This window comes from Carassius carassius, chromosome 28 (assembly GCF_963082965.1).
Source record: "Carassius carassius chromosome 28, fCarCar2.1, whole genome shotgun sequence".
Classification (NCBI taxonomy): Eukaryota; Metazoa; Chordata; class Actinopteri; order Cypriniformes; family Cyprinidae; genus Carassius; species Carassius carassius.
Genome location: NC_081782.1, coordinates 12,550,826 through 12,571,744, shown reverse-complemented (window position 1 = coordinate 12,571,744; position 20,919 = coordinate 12,550,826). Strand labels below are relative to the sequence as shown.

Here is a 20,919-nt window from a genome sequence, read left to right as displayed (position 1 = left end):
TCACCCTTCAACCCCATCATCCTCCCCAGAAAAAGGGCATTTCTTCAGCTGGAGGATCACACTGCCACAGCTGAGTGGTGACGTGTGCGAGTATGTGAATGGTTTGTGAGCATGAAATCAATCACCTCTGGTTCAGAAATGCATTATAGTCACATTTCAACCGTAACTCACGTCATGGCGCAGCCTGCCAGAAAGGGATCTGCTTATGCCTCTGAGACAATGCCAAGAATATCACAAAATAACTTTAAATCAGTTTTATTGTTCTCTCATCTGCTTCTTGCACTCGCCCTCTCTCTCACTTGGCACCATGTGCGCTTAATTAAATTGACTTTGAAGCGACGTTGACATCAGGATTTGGCTGTCATTCTTTTGGATGTGTTTGGACTTCTGGGTTCCCATGGAAACTCTGATGTAATGGCCACGCAGACTTGTTTTCAGGAAAACCACAGCTGACACGTGGTGAAATAGATGGGCTTTTGTTTTTTTGAAGGATCGGTGGTTTGTCAACAGCTATCTTGCAGATGAAAGCCAGACAGGATTCGCAGGGCATTGGTTATGCTCAAGCTGAGGACAAAAACATCAGCCTTTAGACTGATGGGTGTGACATTTTCCCTGTGTGAACAGGAGATGTCATCACGGCTGAATGTGGTTAAGGAACCATGTGCTCTGTAGCTTTAGTGGTTCGACCGGTGTGTGTTAAAGTTTAGACGTAGAATTCATGACTTGTGGTAAACTCAACTGTTTACTGCATGTTTCCCACCATACCTCATTCTCCCGAATAAGGAAAGTCTGGTTATTTTGGAAAGGCATCACTGATAATAGTTATTATTGCTGGTAAGATTTTTAGGTCACATTTAATTTTAAGGCCCAATTCTTGCTATAAACAAACTATTAACTACAACTTTTGCCTCAATAAACTCCTTATTTGCTGCTTATTAATAGTTAGTAAGGAAGTTGTTAAGTTTAGGCTGGTCCCTATACTAAAGTGTTATCGATTTTTCCACTTTTCGACTAAAGTGCCTCTTCACTACTGTAAAACCAGGTTAAAGATCCTTAGCTTGTTTGTTTCAGCTGCTAGAGGCATGTCAATAAATTAGGCCGGGAGACCTGCTTAAACCAACTAAGACCTGCAAACCAGCACCAAAAGCAGTAATGAGGCATGACACGAAGCAATCAATCACCCACAGCCAATCAGATAATGTTTCTATGTTGCAGCTGAAACGTGAAATTTGTATGCATATCTTTATTTTGACACTTCTGAAAAGCTTCATCAAATGGCATGTTTTTTTTATGGTTTTCCTGGTAGAACTTGAGGGATTTGTCACATTTTTTAATTTTTAATTCTAAACTTTCACAGTCAGTCTCTCTCCATCCATGTTTGTTGATTATATATTCTTCGATTCCAGTGAGCTTTCAATGTGGGCCACAGCTGTTAAAATGAAAACTGATTAACATTATTTTATAGCTTGTCACTTTATGGCATATTGTTGGGCTGCAACAAGATATTAGTGGCTGTTGACACAGAACTTGTTTTTGCATTCCATTGCACTCATTTTGCATTGTTTTCCTATGCAAACATGTGCGAGACATATTTGATCACTGCGCTTTCATCTTTTGCAGCATCCCACTCATGACAAAACATCTTAAAAATGCTGCATTAAAGTTAACAGAAGTTCCCAAAACATGTCTCTAGACCTTAATTCCACTACCCATCATCTAGTGCTCTTCAACACTGAACCCTTTTGAAACTGGCATGGTATTTCTTAAATTAAATTAAGCGGAAGAAGATGGATGGATGGATGGATGGATTTTTTAAATTAGTTCAGCTATTGTATTTAAATTTAAATGCAGGATTTAGAAATGTTTTCCTATTAAATGGACATGTAAATCCTATCAAAAGTGACAGTAAACAGATTTATAATGTTACAAAAGTTTTCTATTTCGACACAAAAATGCATTCTGAGTTAAAGGCCCCTTAAGCTGATAGATATAAAGGATAGTTCATCCAAAAATTTGAATTCTTTCATTAATTACACACCCACATGCTGTTCCAAACCCTTTGTTCTACTTTTGAAAACAAATCAAGATATTTTTGATGAAATCCGAGAGCTTTCAGACCCTCCATAGACAGTACTATCGTGAACGCAAGCCGAAGACTGACACATAGTAGAAGAACTGTTGAATAAAGTCATTATTTTTCTTTTCTTTGCACACAAAAAGTATTCTCGTAGCGTCATAAAATTACGGTTTAACCACTGATGTCACATGGACTATTTTACTGATGTCCTTACTACGTTTATGAGGGCCTTGAATGTGGTAGTTGTGTTGCTGTCTGTGCAGGGTCAAAAAGCTCTCGGATTTCATCAAAAATATCTTAACCTGTGTTCCAAAGGTCTTAGAGGTTTGGATCGACATGAGGGTTAATAATTAATTACAGAATTTTAATTATTTGGGTGAACTATACCTTTAAGGGGCTGTTCACATAGAACTCATTCATGTGTTTAAAAAATGCAACATCATCTTAGCAGAACTGAAAAAAAAATCCAATGCTGTCATATTTACACAGAAAACAACTGAAAAGCTGCACGGTAAAACGCAAACCTTTTATAGCTTGTGGTAAGCGTGCAGTGTTTGTTTGTAAAATAATGACTCTGGATGACTTAAAGTTCAACATAATTGCTGAACGTGTTAAAAATCTAAACAAAGCAGTATTATGTGTCCTTCATGAGTAGATGATTGTTTATCTGATTTGTTAATCTTGTACGAATTTGTCACAATGACTGTATACATGAGTATGTTCAAATCAGACATAATCTTACAGTGTAATTTGGTGAGTCATATCAGGATTTTATGTCAGCTGACATTTCCCAACACCCAGAGATCACTGGGGCTCAGAAACAAAGGATGTAGGATGAAGTTATAGTTGTGTCATAGTTTTGTCTTGGTCACATCCTTCACTCATGTCAGTGTTGCAATACCTGTGCCAGGTTATCTCTATCACTGATCCCTTCTCTGATAAAAGTGAACAGACCTTGCATGAGCATGTGAGGTCTTGCACTGGTCCTTCTCGATCCAAAAAGCGTGTCTGATCCATTCTGCTTGACTTCTCCGAATCCCCACCAGGTATCTTAGTATCAGATAAGGGCAAAATGGAAGAAATGGTGGCTGCATTAGATACAATAACAAACTGCCTGTGAAAAGCACAACATTGTGCCATTCCTCCATGTGCCTGTTGCAGATCCTGCTAGACATTTACAATCCATGCCTGATGTGAAGGTCTGACATCATTGCAAGATGGAAATCATATTTGGAGGGCTGAGGGGGGATGCGAAAAACAGCTGCTCCGAGTCAGAAGCTTGCAGAGAAATTCCAGCAAACTTTCTGCCAGATATGCTGCAAGATTCACTCTCGAAGAGGCTCTGTCTAGATCAAGATGTCTTGATGAAAGATTAATTGATAACCTGTTCCTCAGCATGGTATCTCATGTTTAAAGCATTCGCTCAAAGCTCTGTTATGTGAAGTTGATAAGCACATGCTCATTGTGTACAGCTATAAATCACCTCCGCTCTCCCACGGCTTCCAGTGTTTACAGTAAACAGTGGGCTGGAATGTAAAGTTATTTCAGTCCGTTGTGCTACAGGCCGTTAGTCCAACCCAGAGCCCCCCTGTACCTCATTATGTGATTAGGAATGTTTGCTCTCCCGGGGTTCTGTTGCAGCTCTACACTCATCTCTTCACCCACAAAAAAACAAATACAGACACAAGCACAATAAGCCCACTTCCTTCAGATCCATTATGTCCCTCTATCCACCCTAAACAGCAAACTTTTGAAATCCAATCAGCCCTCATTTGGACTATACACTGACTGATCATTACAGGACGCAAGGTCAGTTCGGAAAGGACAAGACAAGACTTTGAACTCTTAAGTACAGAGGAGGATTCTCCAGGGAATGACCTCTTTGTTTATTCTTTTGAAAAGAGTTTAGCTATTGTATGTAAATGAGATGGCAGGATTCTAAAAATGTTTTGACAGGCAACGTTTTTATTCAGCAAGGATTCCTTACAAACGGTGCGTTTTTAATGTTACAGAAAAAAAACTTATTTGAATAATTGCTATTGAACTTTTCATTTATCAAAGAATCCTGAAAACATGTGACACTGAAGTCTGAGTAATGGCTGCTGAAAATTCAGCTTTACCATCACAGGAATAAATAACGTATTCAAATAGAAATCTGAAAGTTGTTTTTTATTATAATAATATTTCACAATGTTACATTTTATATATATATATATATATATATATATATATATATATATATATATATATATATATATATATATATATATATATATATACATTTTTATCAAATAAATGCACCCTTGGTGAGAATAAGAGACTTCTTTTAAATTCCCAAACATAGTAAATAATAATAGTAAATATTACATGTAAAATAATAACAAAAAATATATAATAGGAATTTAAAAAATCATTCAACCAGTTCAATCATATTAAGGGGAAAAAAAATTCCAAAATGTCCAAAATTCATGCAACAAGACTTTTTGTCTACATGATGCAACTTTTTATTCCTGCAACAACACATTAGGTTCCCAAAATCTCACACCTCATAATTGTACATTAATCTATAAATAATATGTACAGATTACATCACATTGTGCAGCATTTTCACATTTATTGCAGACAGGCAAATCTCTCGCTGCTTGAAACGTGTTATGACATTTTAAACCGCATATTGTCATGCTTTACTGTGTAAACAGCCTCTTAAACCTTAAGAGTACAGACTTTATCCTGACCTCAACCACCACACTTTGAACCCAGAGAAAGTGAGACAGGAAAAAACAAACAAAAGGCATGTCTGTTCCTCTCTGATATAGCACTGCTGAGACAGTGGGACATGCTTGAGCTGGAGAAATGTGAGCAGTGGCCTTTATCTGTCAGGAGAAAAAAAGAGCGAGGAACAGGGAGTGAGAGAGAGCAGAGACAGAGCACTGTGTTGTGAAAGTGGAGATTAATACAAATACAGTGGAAAGGAGGAGGGGGAGCAGGGATAAAGTGGAGCACTATCTCTCCTCCTCTTTTCTCTTGTTCCCTCCCTCTCTCTGCTCCCTCCCCCGGGCTCCAGGAGTTGTAGGAGGTTAACGTGACTGTAAGAGCTGTACTTTAAATCAGGACGGCAGGTCGAACTCACACACTCAGACTCACTCACAGCTGAGAAATCACACTGAAACATAAGGTCTGTAAACACTCACAATTTTAACATTTTCTACTTCTAAGTGGTTGAGGTTTAAAGATGTTTTTTATTCATTAGATAATTAAAGTTTGTATCTGACTGAGTTTGTCTTCACAGGTCAATCCCTCTGGATTTCTGTATGGATCTGGGACTGTAAACAATTTCAAGAGGGAAATATCAGAGACAGATTTCAATTTGGTGTAGGACTGTAGAGGAAGGTACCTGGACTCACAGCGGAGATGGACGCAGGCCCGTTGGCATCAGTGACCGAGGGCTCTCTGGAAGGGGAGACGGTGTGTGCCGCTTTGGCCCGCTATGAAACCACATTGCGGGATGCGGTGCGTGAGATCCATGTGGATGTCAGTGCTTTCAAGCTGGGCATCGAGCGGAGACTAGAAGAGGCCATTAATGTGAGCGGACCTCTGGGCCGGGCCGTGGCACAGCTGCAGCAAGAGAACCGGCAGCTCAGGGGTCAGTTAGAGGCCCTGACCCGACAGGTAGAGATGCTGACAGGGTCGGTGTGTGACAGAAGCGCACTTCTAACTGAAGGATCGCCGCCACCACAGAGCAACAGTAGCACCACAGGGCATCAGTCTCCACCGTCTGCGGCCCCCAGCGTAGCGGCTCTGACCGGCACTAGCGGCTCTGTCTCCAGCCCCACCGCCACACGCTTCTCCAGCAGAGCCACCTTCTCCGTCACCACCAAAACAAATGTGAGTAGACATTTCCGAGAATGTGTTTAGATGGAAGCGTGACCTCGAGTGAGGTCATTTCGTAGAACTGGAAAGAATGAATTGATGTGAGGAACATTATGTTGGAAAACTAAATATTTAGACATATAGAGAGAAGCCCAAAGTTGGATAACGTATACAAACTAACTGAATGTTTGTAAGGGCAGAATTTGTCTCAGACCTTTGGCGCAGCCTCTGACAAATGTGGCATGATGTTTGGATCAAGTGACAGAAACTTCACAGCCACTGTTTTTAGGCACAATGTACAGTTAATCAATAATTCAATCCCCAAGTGTTTTTGTGATGTTGAAAAGCTACTAAGCTACTTGCCAAATTAATATAAATTTTATTGTTACTTTACCATCAGAATTTAGTAGGATCTATTTGATAAAATTAATGCATTTTTTAAACTGCAAAGGGGGCATAGAAGCTGCACCTGAAGTGGTTTAAATTATTGTAAAGAGGCTGTTTAATGCAAGTAATGTTATGAAATTGATGCTTAAAATAATGAAATTGACAATATGAGTTTATAATAAATGTAGAATTTATGGAATTAAAATAAGGTAGCTCTGATGCCGCATTTAATTTACAATTTAGTTTTATTATGGCTTTTATGCAGCATTGCACATAATTTGGAGCGGGAACAAATCTGCCTTCACTCAGTCTGTGTAAAAGATCCACTTTAAAATGCTCAAACAACCCAAATGTTTTGTTCACATTAGTACTGATCAAACCTAGATGATTTTAGCCAATTTAGCAGATGTCATTCATTCAAAGCTTGCTTTATTTGATTATGTACATTTAATAGTTTGTATATTTATAGTGTAAACACTGCAAACTTGAAGGAGTTTAGGATCTTGAGATGCAGTTCTTGATATATCTTCAGCATTACAGGACTACAGCTTTATTTTGCTTGAGGAGACTGTCTGTTGAGTTGAACCTGTTAGCTTCAAGCCTTTAACAGCTGCTGCTTGTGACAGTAAAACTCAAACAGTATGCAGTCGTCACTCATTACTTGTGCTATGGAGTATAAAAATACTATCATTTGCATAGCATGCAAATTTCATTGGGTTGTTTCATAAGGTCTTGTTTTAGACTTCAGGTTTGTAAACGTTTTTTCGAAATCATCATAATTGTAGTAGCAGGGAGTGCAGTTGATTTTGGCTGTGAGTGAGAGTCAGTAGAGACGAGGAAGGCTGTTATCTTTCCTGTCATATCCACACCTGCCAACTGCATAAGCAGATAGCTACGTTCTGGGCTTGTAAAATACTCAGAGACTTGTGGCATGTCTGCAGTGCACTCCCTTTCAGGCTCAGCCTGCAGGAAAAAGTGAGCGATAGAGAGAAAGATTGGAAAAAGACAGCGACACTCCACGTGGGGATGTGTGCTGGCCTGCCTCCACGTGGCTGTACTGAGAACACCTGCAGATATCACGAGTATCACACTTTATCTCACGCTCTTCCTTCTAACTCCATGTCTGTCTCTGATCTTTCAGAGGCCTGATGTACTTTCCGTTCTTGGGAAATAAGAGTTTATCCTGGGCTCAATCTCAGACTGCCGCCACTGTATCTGAGGCATTTCTTGTTCTTGTCTCTCAACTGTCATCCTGTCTCACACAAAACACTGTCTCCTGTCCTCTTTATTCATCACTCCCTCTCTGTCTTTCTTTCTGTCCGTCATTCTATGCTTAACCTCTTTCTTTCACTACAGTTTATAGTTCTCCAAATTTGAATTTAAATTGATGTAGCAAACAAGATGCATATATGAAATTTGAATTTCAGTGTAAAGAAGTAGATTTAAAATTAGTTGAAATTCAAAGATTACATTAAAAAGATAAGATTGAACTTGTTCAAGGTTTAGAGGATGGATGGATGAATGGATGGATGGATAGAAATATTGATGATGGGCAATAACGAGAACAACTGATAGATAGATAGATAGATAGATAGATAGATAGATAGATAGATAGATAGATAGATAGATAGATAGATAGATAGATAGATAGATAGATAGATAGATAGATAGATAGATAGATAGATAGATAGATAGATAGATAGATAGATAGATCGATCGATCGATCGATCGATCGATCGAATACAGTATATATATGACAACTACTCATGACAAGATGCCAGGTTCATTATATATGTTTTTCTGCAACTTTACTGTCAAAACTGTATCATCCTGTGTTCCTCTTCCTGTCCAGAGTTCAGGCGACCAGCAAATGCTTTTGCTCTGCCCTCACTGTGTGCTGTCTCCACAGAGGAGTCCTGCACTGCTGTTACTAATTACTGCTGCATTTCTGCGGTTTCAATGGGCCATTGTGTCGAGATTCTGCCTCATTTGAAGTACACTGGGTGAGTCACCCAGGACACACTTTCTTTATTCAGCGGGATGTGGTGTAGATCTAGCACTGCTGAACTCCTCTGGATACTCTTGGGTTTGAAGGACAGGTGCTTGGCTGGAAACCGCACCTGTGGAGCCTGGTCCCACTGCACAGCGTGCATTGGCCTCGAGCATAAAGCCTCTTGCCCTCCATTACTGCTGATGTGAATACATTTTTTGGGGTCAGTGGGTTATCTTTGATTCTACTGTGACTCAACATAGTCACTGCATTGTAAAAGTCAGACACTTTGAGTCGTGTGTGTGTGTGTGTGAGTGTGTGTTCTGATGTGCATCTCCAGGGCATGTGAGGAAGAGAGCAAAGATTGGATTGGGAGGAAGATAAGATTTGCACAGGTGTTATATGTGCTAACTCTGTTAAAGCGTGCTCAGAATCTAAGAGAAAGGATATAGACACACGCAGGTGCACACAGACACAAATACGCTAACAGATATTGCAAATATTTAGTATTAGACATAAACTCAGTCGATTTCCTTTTAGCTTCATGCTGTCAATCCCAAATAATGGAGATTATCTGGCCTGGATTTGGCCTCCGGATCCTTGTCTAAGAAGCTTTTATTGTATTGTTTTTTTCAGCTGCTCTTCATAGTGCTTGAAGTTAGCAATGGCATCAGAGCAGATATTAACAGCTGTCTTCTAGTGATTCGTTTTGCTAAACTAGTTGACAGTGGGTTTCACAAATCTCTCGCCTTACTATTTTTTGTAGTAGTTCTCTAGATGTTTCACAGTTTCGTTTTAGCCATAGTTTTTGTATTTTGACTTTTTGTATTTTCCTTTAGTCAATATTTCATCAAGTTATACTGATTTATATTAGTCAATTTTACTCAGATAAAATAGCACCTAGTTTTAGTTTAGTTAAATTACATTGATGAGCTAGTGCAACATATGCAAAATATATTTAAACATTTTATACATTAAATATGTAGCACCTCAGTTTAATGATAATCATTCTCTGTTCAAAATTCTTAAAAAAAAATTATTTGTGCATTATTAATATTTGCAGTGTTTTATTCATCAACAGTATGTTTTTAATTATTGTCATGGTGCACTTATTTCACCTCATCTTCTTTTTACTGATAAAATCAAAACCCTTTGTTAATGGGTTTCTTCAGAAATCTCAGTAACAAAAGTCACTCGGCACATCTTCTCAGAGAGACTGAATCATCTGCATTATGGAATTAAAATCATCCACTAGGCATGTTGCAACTAGCAGGATTTGCATAATTTTCTTGAGTCAAACTAGCCTTAAGAACAGTTGCAATTTACTTTTTTCACTGGGAAGACTGCATATTTCAAGATGTATTATTAAAGTTAATAAACTGTAAATTGCATGATGTAAATTTGATTTAGGAAGTAGGTAACACATGAATATGTATATGATTTTTGTTGAGGGGCTTAAGAAGATTCATCTTCATGTCTATCTTTTCTGTGGATCGTCATATTGCAAGTATTTTTCAATCAAGACGTTTTAAACTGGCAAAGAACCATTGACAATTAGTTATGACATAACTATAAACATTTATGCCTTCTGTGACATGTTTATACACACCACACATCTGTAGTGGGAAACGTTTTCCTTCTATATAAACCCCATGCTGCTGAGCTTTTTCACGTTTGGCTCTGGCAGGGTGAGAAACGCCCTCCCCACTTTGACTTGCCTCAACCCAGAGTGCCAGTACATCTAGTTTTCACCCATCTAATATTGCCAAAGTGGAGCTGTTTGTAAAACGGTTACATGGAGCCCAGAGGAATGTCGTTTGATCTGACATGCTTGGCTTTAAATTTTGATTTTGGGAGTTTTCTAGATTTGGACAGCCTGCCAGGTAGCCAAGTAGGCTTCCAAAGGCTTAAAGGCTGAGCATTTGTTTGCAAAGATTCACTTAAGCGTCCACATTTGCGAAGCTGCTGGACTCCAAGCCTTTATTTATGAGGCAAATGCATATAAAAATGCGCTTGTATTATTTTACGCTTTGGCAGGAGGTTTAAAGGAGCTTACTTGAACATTCTAGCATGTGTTTGTTTGCATGTGTTTGTGTGAAATATGTTTAACGTTTTCAGCTCGGCGCTGGCCTGAAGCCAAATCACTCACAATGGAACAGATCTTTCGTTTAATCTCCTCCCGTTGCCCTGCCTCAATCTCCATGTCCAGCACAGATTCCTGGCAGAGAAGGAGGAGTAGAAAAAAAACCCTTTGCACAGCTATTAATACAGTGGAGTGCGAGAAAGAGAAAGAGTGGGCGAGAAAGAGGTAAAGAGTGAGGGAATGCGAAAGGGAGGGTGGAAAAGAGAGAATAGATTGTGGATGGGGGGCTAGAGAAAGGCATCCAGCCGCTTCCATGCTGCCCCTGGCTCTCCTAATTACTTCCAGACAATGCCATGTATTTTCATCTCCGTGGTTACAGGTTAATAATTCTGTGTTTATGGGATGACCTCACTGCCCTTCAGGAACCATTGTTCCACCTTTTAGGAATGCGTAAGGACCAAGATTGGGAGAAGCTAGGTGAAAAAGTTCTAGTTAAGACCTTGCCTATCCACCCTATATGGAGTCACATTACTTCACATGTGTGTCACTGGAGTCCAAGGCCATTGGTGTCTTAGATGGTGCTAGAAAGTCTTAAACAAGTTAAGCTCTTAGATTTTGGGTGCAAACTCCTGACATGGTCCATTTGAGTTGATGTGTTTGACCTCTGCCCAGGTTTGTGTTCTCCATCTGCAGGTGGGGCTGTAGATGTAGCGAGTCCCTCTGGGCTACAAATCATCAATCATGCTGCAGTGAATCATGTTGAAGTGGATTCGCTGCATGGTCGTGTAGTTTTAATCTGAAGAAGTTTCTCAAGATTCTAGGAGCTCCTGCGTCAGAACACGCACGATTGTTTATAGATGAGTTATGTACAGTTCAGTTTCATGTGCACTTCCTACCATGAGGGTGTTTTGGAAAACCAAAGAGGTGTAGAAATGTTTTGTTAGGCAACCTAAACTAAAATACCAGGTGGTAAACTTGACTACATTTGTTTCACCAATTAAATGAAATTAGAAGGTCAGATTAAGGGCTTGAATTTATATGGCCTGGAGGACAACAAATCTTTTTACAGTTTACATTTGTGAATGTGGGAGTATGTAGGAGTGAAAATGAGACACTCCCTGAGAAATCAGGAGGAATTCGAGTAGTTCACATGCTGTTGAGTGTTCAAATGCCTCTTTACAGGTTTTCCCTCCATTCTTGCTTCTGTCAGAAGATAGAAATTGTGGGTTTTGTGGTGCTTCGAAAAACAGGTGTTTGGGCCTCTTTCTTCACAAACACTTGAGTTTGTGAAGGAAATTACAGAGCAAAGACCCTCACAAACCAGGCATCCCATCCCTATCTGTCTCAGCTTTATAGACTCTACCTTTCTCTGACTTTTTAACAGCAGGAAAAACAACCCTTAAATTACTATCGGCTAAATTGGGGGACAAATATTTTTTTTCGTCATGAATGATTCATTTGTTTTTCATACTCTACATTTACGCGTTAAATAGCATCAACTCCGCTTTTCCTGATCATGACCCTCCTGCTCCAAAAGTTAGCCAAGCTATTTTTACATTGGAAAATATAAATAGCACTATCAGCATGGCGTATTAATACCAGAGAGGGCCTTGTAAAAGCTGGCTATCTGTAGGATTTGAATGACAGGGGCTGAAATTAGTCCTCTGAACCCTCCAGAGCTCTCCCACAAACATGCCCTCTATTGTTGTTTATGTGCCATTCCATTCCCCCACCACCACAACGTTCTAAGAATCTCAAATGTCACACTGAGGCAAGAATATCCTCTTACATACATTTAAAATCAGATGTGCACACACACAGCTCTTCGTCAAAACTGGCATTCATCTCTGCGATCATACACAGAGCAGCTCTCTGTTTGCTCTTGCAGTAACAATGCTCAACTCCTATTTCACTCACCATCAAATCACTCTGAGATTATATAAAATACAACCTTGTGGTTATCCACAAAAAAATCTTCCTTTATGCACCCCAGCATTGCACATAGGCTGCCAGAATGCTGGGGAAATTCTTATTTTGCTATAGAGGGACATTTAAACTCCCATGAAAGGTTTTTTGTGTGGGGAGTCCATTGTCTGTGCGGACTGTACATAGTAACCGCATTTAGAGGCAGAAGACTCCTCAATGCCTTTTCTTGTCTTCTCACCTGCAGGAGTGATTACTGTGTCTCTGAAGGGGCTGCATTTAGTCCTCTAGTGGTCTGTTTTGAATAGTCTGAGAGACGATGCTGTTGTCAAAAGCACCCTTATTCTGTTTGAGTGTCCTCAGTCATGGAGGAACAGTACGTAACAGGAGACGAGTGACCCTCCCTGAAGACAGAAGGATAGACTGACCAATTTTATTTTTCCTTTTGTGTGTGGACTAGAGGACTCATTGGGCTGAACAACTAAACTGCCATGTTGATGATAATTGATATTGAAAATAGTCTTTTAAACGAATCATTTGAACCATTACACAGCAATGGCATTGAATTTGACTGACTGTAGCAGTTAACAACTCAATGATCTGTTCAAGATTAGATAGCAATGTCCATTTGACTGATTGAATTAATGACTCGATTATCTGCTTGAGACTTGCTCTGAGATCCAGTGGCTATGTCCGTTATCTGAATGAATCACAGATTCCTTTCTATAATATATTACTGACATTAATAACATTCATTCATTTGTGAATTTGACCGCAGATTCGTTTACAAACAAGGCACATTTCCAGACAAGATTTTCAAAAAGATTGAAAGTAAAAGACAATGCTGTTCCGACTATATTGGATCTGACAGAAATGCCTCACCACAAGTGTGAGTAACATTAACTTTTGATTACATGTTTGATGAGTTATGTATTTTTGACCTAAATCACAGCAGCATCCATCTGTGAAGGACGTAGACTGTCAACCATGCACAACTGTTAGTCAATCATAGCAGTGGGCGTTTACTTCAGAGTCTACAATCCATCACGCCTATTCAAACAGAGTGTTCTGGTGTAATGAGGGTCAAAAAAGGACAGAAAATTGCCTATTTCTTCTCATTTTGATGTAAAAATCTTGATAACATTGTAAGTGGACTTCAGAGTCAGTTCATCACCCCTTCTACTCAATGATCTGCTTGAACCTTGATCTGAGACCCAGTGGCTATATCCGATTTATGAATGAATCACTGATTCAATTCAGCTGATGTGATTTCATCAGTCATCAAGTCAGCGATTCAATAATCTATCTGAGACCAGAAAGTCCAATCTGGGAATATGTCATTCTTTTGAGGCCAGCAACTCACCGATTTGCTCCGAAACCTGATGGCATTGTCAGATTTGTGAATAAATCATTCTTTCAAGATTAAAGTTGGGATGAACAGCTAAATAATTATAATGATAGTACCTTAATAGGTTTGAAAAATAAAAGTAAAATAAAGCGTCATGTTACTATAGCAGTGTAATTAATTGATAAATTAAAGAAGAACATTGATTATCAAAATAGTTGTTAGTTGCAGCCTTAGACTAAAGTGCTTTTCCACATGTTCTGTCTCACCTCCCTATTTCCTGAACTTGCTTTATTGCTCCTCTCTGTTAATGAAATGACGCATTTTCTGGGATGGGGAATGTGTTGTTTCTGGAGGAAAAAAGAGCAACTGGGGTGAGTGCATGCAGTTCAGTGAACATGAGATGGTTGTGGTTAGAATCCCCCCTACACCTCTTAATTTAGCCCAGTGGCTGAGCAGCAGGTGACCTCTGTGCCAAAATAGTGTCTGAACCAATGCATTTGGAAGGAATTTCAGATACAAACCTTAATGGCTGTAGGCAGTGTTTTTCCAAATTCAGGCTGTGCGAAAACAGAATAATACATGTTCCATATTACTAAAAAGTCACATGTCTGCAGATATCCCCTAGAGAGACACTTTGTTTGAGGTGAATTTTGTCTCCCCCTATCTCCTTCTCTCAATGGGACAGGCAGCTGCCCCCCTCCAACCGCATGCCCCTCCAGCATTCTTTAGATGTGATGTCATCTGGCCCCCAGTTCAGTTACTCGTTGAGTCTCACTAGAAAGTTATTTCTCTTTTAAAATGCATCGATTGCGTGCCTAGTTTTGAATCTCTGTGTTTTTGTATTTGCACTCATAAATGAGCTCTTCCCATGCATGACGGCCCATTTGTTTGCATATTATCATGTGTTTGCATGTACTAGTGAGGGTCAGGTTACACACAAAGGAGCTTTTAAAAGCCCATTGATAAGCTGCCAGGTAATTAATGACAGTGCAAGAGACAACTGAACATGCACAGTCATTAGTTTGGTTTGTTTCCAGGCCTTAAACAACTAGTTCACCACCCTCTTAGAAGGCAATCTGTTTTTATAATGGTTAGCTCATTGCAGCCGAGGCCAAACATCTGTATCTGTATAAGTATTTGATGGTTGAGGTCTGAAGGAAATGAAGCAAGGCGGTGACCTTCATGTGTCAGCGTGTAACTTCAAGGCACTTATGTTAGCATGTGTTCTTGCATTTAGGTCAGACAGAAGAGTGCATAGAGGGCACAAGTGGCTATTAAAGATTAAAATAGACCGGCAAAGCAGCCATATCTATTGATGGCCCACATCAGCTCTGATCCGGAGTTTTGATTTATTTTTAAAAGAGACTAGGCTTCTGTAAACATCACTGGACACCAAAGTGATTTCATAGTGAACTCATCAATCAAATGTCTTTGATTAGATTACATCATTCACTTGCTTGAGCAGAATGTGACCTTCTGAAGAACTCATTTGAAGCCACTTTGGCTCTTTTCATGTCTCTGATTAGCGTTTATTGGATAATCACATCATGTGTCTCATGTTCCTTACCCTGTTTTGGTGCTTAACAATTTGGGACTGTGCCTCTTGAGAAAGATACTTGTTTTTTAAGGGCCTGTTTAAAAGCTATTTATTTATATAACCAATTTATTGATAACCAAAAAATGCTATCAATAAAAAAACGATTTGTCTAGCAATCGTGTTTAAATGCTGCAGAAGACTTTAGGCATTACAACATATAATGAACAGTATTTAAAAACAAGTATATTAATTCTGAAATGAATATAAACATACATTGAACAGTGTTATTAAAGTATTAGTCTTTTTAAAGATTAACCATAAGTGCTGCTTCTCTCTCTAACAGAGTGTTGAGCGAGATGAGCCCATTGAAGTGGATCCAGCACCAGTTTCCCAAGGCTTGGAGAATGGACACTTATACTCAACAGGTATTACCCATAATTACTTCTCAAAACCACTCAAAACAAGTCATAACACAATGGAAACAAGCCTCAATACAACACAAACAGGCCGCAACATAACAAAATTAGCAAAACACAACAGAAACAAGTAACAAAATTAGCAAAACACAACAGAAACAATAACAACACAATAAAATTAGCAAAACACAACAGAAACAAGTAACAACACAACAAAATTAGCAAAACACAACAGAAACAAGTAACAACACAACAAAATTTGCAAAACACAACAGAAACAAGTAACAACACAACAAAATTAGCAAAACACAACAGAAACAAGTAACAACACAAAATCAGCAAAACAACGCAAACAAACCACAACACAAAAAAATTTGCGAAACACAACAAAAACAAGTATCAACACAACAAAATCAGAAAAACAAAGGAAACAAACCACAACACAACAAAATTAGCAAAACGCAACAGAAACAAGCCGCAACAAAATGAAAACAAGCCACAACACAACGTAATTAGTCCTATGCATTGTGTGGTGGCAATTCTATTGTGTTGGGAAGATTTTGTTGTGTTGTGCATTACTGGTCCACCGTACTGACCAGGGTATCAGCCATAAAAATAAAAATAAAATCTCATAAGGCAATGAAAAAACGTACTCGGTTACTAAACGTAACCTCGGTTCTCTCTAGAAGAGCGAACGAGTACTGCGTCTTAGCTAAGACGCTACGGGAAAAGTCTCTTTTCACGAAATACTGAAGCAAAAAATTATCCTTAATTTTGTATTTTTGTAAAGCGCATTTGCAGCAGTACACAGCCATAGGCGAGACGGCTCGTTCGCTCATTGGCTTGTTCTGCGGCAACTGCACAGCCTATCGAGCGCGGGCTGATGCAACATCAGACCAATAAGGGCGCTTCGCGCCCTTCTTGCCACTTCCCGCCGAAACGGGTGTGGCCCAACCTATAAAAGGAGCTCGAAAAGGCTGACTCACCTGATTTATTTCATCGCCGAAGCGAACCAGAGTGAATCGTGCGCACGGCAGAGAACGCAGTACTCGTTCGCTCTTCTAGAGAGAACCGAGGTTACGTTTAGTAACTGAGTACGTTCTCTTACGAGAGCTCTCTCGTACTGCCTCTTAGCTAAGACGCTACGGGAACCCAATGTAAAACGCCGTGCGCGCAGGGATCACACACCAATAAACCTGAAGCAACGCCCAGGATTTACAGTGCACAGTCACCTGAGGGACTCACAGAGAGTCCAGGACAGAAAAGGGAAAAAGCCCTCCGTCCCATATCTAGCAGCATCCGTAGATGCGGCAATATGACATCACACAGCCGAGGCAAGGCCTGACCAATGTGGCAATGCGGGTCTTACGCAATACTGCCCATATAACAGTCGGCAGCGCATAGCGCTCGTGAACTCAGAATTCCCCTCAGGGCCCTGATTCGTCTATACCGACAGCAGCCTAGGCGGGAACCTCCAGGTTATAGAACCTGATAAATGTAGACGGCGAGGCCCAACCTGCCGCCATACATATATCCTGCAAGGAGATCCCAGTAGACCACGCCCACGACGAGGCGACGCCTCTTGTGGAGTGTGCTCTGACGCCCAACGTGCACTGAAGGCCCCTGGAAGCGTAAGCTAACGCTATGGCGTCAACTATCCACCTGGATAGAGTCTGTCTCGGAACAGCCATTCCCTTGGAACGCCCACCGAACGAGACAAATAGCTGCTCCGTCTGCCGAAAGGCAGCAGAGCGAGACACATAAGCTCTTAAAACCCTGACAGGGCAAAGAAGACTCGAGTCTCCATCCTCCCCTGACACCGGCAGGGCAGACAGGGCAATAACCTGAGCCCGAAACGGTGTGTTGAGGGATTTCGGCACATAACCGTGCCTAGGTTTGAGTATGACTCTTGAGTCATTGGGCCCAAACTCCAAGCACGACTGGCTCACCGAGAGCGCGTGCAAATCACCCACACGCTTCACAGAAGCGAGAGCCAACAAGAATACTGTCTTGAACGACAGATGCTGAAGGCTAATCGATTGGATAGGCTCGAAAGGGGGACCCTTCAAGGCCTCCAAAACCGCCGCGAGGTCCCACATAGGGACTGACGGAGGTCTGGGAGGATTCAGCCTCCTAGCTCCTCTGAGGAACCGGATGACTAAATCATTCCTTCCTATTGACTGACCGGACGCCGTTTCAGAAAACGCCGTGATGGCAGCCACATAAACTTTGAGCGTGGATGGGGCTCTGCCCTTATCCAACAGCTCCTGAAGAAAGGAGAGGACCTCCGTCACCTCACAACTAAGGGGTGAATAACCTCGAGCTATGCACCAGCTGGAGAACACCGACCACTTCGAGGCATACAGACGTCGTGTCGACGGAGCTCTAGCCTGAGTGATGGTATTTAGCACTCCCACTGTGAGATCAGCGAGTAACCGTTGAGTGCCCATACATGGAGGGACCACAACTCCGGTTGAGGGTGCCAAATCGAGCCCCTGGCCTGCGAGAGGAGGTCTCTCCTCAATGGTACCGGCCACGGGGCGACATCTGCTAACTGCATCAAATCTGGGAACCATGGTTGGTTCTTCCAAAGAGGTGCTACAAGCAGTATTGAACATCTCGTTTCTCTCACCCATTCTATCACCTGCGGAAGGAGGGAGACGGGAGGGAACGCATAAAGCGGGCAGCACGGCCATCTCCGTGACAGCGCGCTTTCGTTCTTGGAAAAGAACGCGGGGCAGTGAGCGTTTTCGTGGGACGCAAAGAGGTCCACCTCCGCCATGCCAAATCTCTCCCACAACAGCCGGACTGTTTGCGGGTGTAGAGACCATTCGCCCGTAGGAACATTGCCTCTGGACAGCCTGTCTGGACCCAGATTCTGCAGTCCAGGCACATGCACTGCTCTCAGCGAGCGCACGTTGCGCTGAGCCCAAATCAGGAGGCGTTCCGTCAGCCTGCACAGGTTTCGGGACCCGAGACCGCCCTGGCGATTCATGTAGGACACCACGGACATGTTGTCCGAACGGACTACGACGTGGTGAACCTTGATATGGGGACAAAAGTGCGTCAGCGCGTTCTCCACTGCCAGCATTTCCAGGCAGTTGATATGATGGAGCTTTTCCCGTTCTGACCATAGGCCAAAGGACGGTCTGCCTTCGAGCAGCGCTCCCCATCCCGAAGTGGAGGCGTCCGTCGACACCATTTTCACACTCGGGGAAGTCCCCAGGCTTACACCTGATCGGTACCAGCCGTTCGCTGTCCAAGGTGCTAGAGCCGCAACACAGCTCTGATCGACCTTGAAATGCAGCCGGCCAGACGCCCACGCTCTGCGCGGCACCCGAGCCTTCCGCCAGAACTGCAGGGGGCGCATGCGGAGCAGGCCCAGCCGCAGAACCGGAGATGCTGAGGCCATGAGACCCAGCATCTTTTGACAGTGTTTGAGCGACACAGTCGCGCCACAGCGGAAAGAACTCGCTGCACGCTGAATGCCCATCGCGTGCTGTGGTGACAGCCGCGCCGTCATGGAACACGAGTTCAGAACTATACCCAGAAACAGGATCGTCTGACTGGGGTTCAGCGAACTCTTCACCCAATTGACACTGAGGCCGAGCTTCTCGAGGTGATCGAGTAAAACGGCCCTGTGGTCCACGAGCTCCGCTCGTGATCGGGCCAGAACCCGCCAGTCGTCCAAATAATTCAGCACTCGTATGCCTCTGAGTCTGAGAGGAGCGAGCACTGCATCCATGCACCTCGTAAACGTACGAGGAGCTACGGACAAGCCGAATGGCAGGACTGCAAACTGGTATGCCTGGCCCTCGAAGGCGAATCTCAAATATCGCCTGTGGTTTGACGCTATCTGTATTTGAAAATACGCGTCCTTCAGATCTATTGACATGAACCAGTCCCCTCTGCGAATCTGCGCGAGGAGCTTCCTGGTCGTGAGCATTTTGAAACGGCGTTTCATCAATGCCTTGTTCAGCTGTCTTAGATCCAGTATGGGCCTGAGACCCCCGTCTCTCTTGGGCACCAGAAAGTATCTGCTGTACAGCCCCCCCTCGCTTTGAGCTTGAGACACAGGCTCTACAGCCCCTTTGCTCAACAGTTTTGATATTTCGGCCCGAAGTATGTGTGCTACTTCTGTTTTGACCGTAGTTTCGACGTGCGCTGAAAAGCGCGGTGGGCGTCGAGAAAACTGTAGCGAGTAGCCTCTCTTTATAATGCCTAGCACCCAGTCCGAAACCCCTGGAAGCACTGACCATGCATCTGCATGAATGGCTAAGGGCTGGATGCGAAACGCGCTCTGTTGACTGGGCAACGGCGGCGCTCGAGTGTGCTGCGCATCTGAGGCGGGGAGCGCGCTGATCACAGCGGGCAGATCGCTCTTCCTCGACCCCGTTCCGGTGCTTAACCGACTGGAGGGAGGCTGAGCGGGTCCCGTGGGACTCGATATATCTGCGAGTAACCGTGGGCTGCATGTGTGCACTTTTACCACTTTCAACTCGCTGTCTGCCTGTGCAGAATGTACGTGCACGGGCCTCGTTTTTACAGAAGCCCCGCGCCGTATGTGACATAGTGAATGTGGGCACTGGGAAGTGGGCACGTTTACTATGCGGCGCGCTCGACCGATCTGTGTCGATCTTATGTGCGCTAGCCCTGTGTGCAGGGCTGTGCTTACATGTGGAGATGGGCACTGGGTAGTGGGCATCATCACTGCATTTATAGCACCATCGGCCGTGGCCGGACGAGCGTGCACGGGTTTCGTTTTTACAGAAACCACATGACGCGTGTGACATAGTAATTGTGGGCACTGAGGGGTGGGCACGTTTACTATGCAGTGTGCGCGACCGACTTGAGTCGACATTATGGGCGCAGGCCCTGTGTGCAGGGCTGTGCTTACATGTGGAGATGGGCACTGAGGAGTGGGCATCGTCACCACATTTATAGCACCATCGGCCGTGGCCGGACGAACGTGCACGGGTTTCGTTTTTACAGAAACCACATGACGCGTGTGACAAAGTGATTGTGGGCACTGAGGAGTGGGCACGTCTACTATGTAGTGCGCGTGATCGACTTGAGTCGCTTTTATGGGCGTGAGCCCTGTGTGAAGGGCTGTGCTTATATGTGGAGATGGGCACTGAGCAGTGGGCATCGTCACTACATTGATAGCACCATCGGCCGTGGCCGGGACACCAGAAATTACACCTTTTTCGGGAAATATCTGGGTAGCCGTGATAACGGTTTTCGTGTGCAGGCAAGCGGGCAACCGTACAGGCTTGCGCATTGCAAAA

The 20,919-nt window shown here is 42.6% G+C and overlaps 1 protein-coding gene across 2 annotated transcripts in view; it reads left to right on the top strand.

Moving 5' to 3' along the window:
• smtnl (smoothelin, like) overlaps positions 1 to 20,919 on the top strand; it is a 32,298-nt gene that overhangs the window by 4,529 nt on the left and 6,850 nt on the right. The window contains exons 1-3 of one of the 2 annotated variants that reach the window (XM_059514362.1): positions 5,105 to 5,252; positions 5,367 to 5,962; positions 15,559 to 15,640. In XM_059514362.1, coding sequence (XP_059370345.1) covers positions 5,489 to 5,962; positions 15,559 to 15,640 — 556 coding nt within the window. In that variant the 5' untranslated portion in view covers positions 5,105 to 5,252; positions 5,367 to 5,488. Of the gene's footprint in view, positions 1 to 5,104; positions 5,253 to 5,366; positions 5,963 to 15,558; positions 15,641 to 20,919 lie in introns of those variants that run through there. The other variant, XM_059514364.1, reaches the window with a different exon arrangement.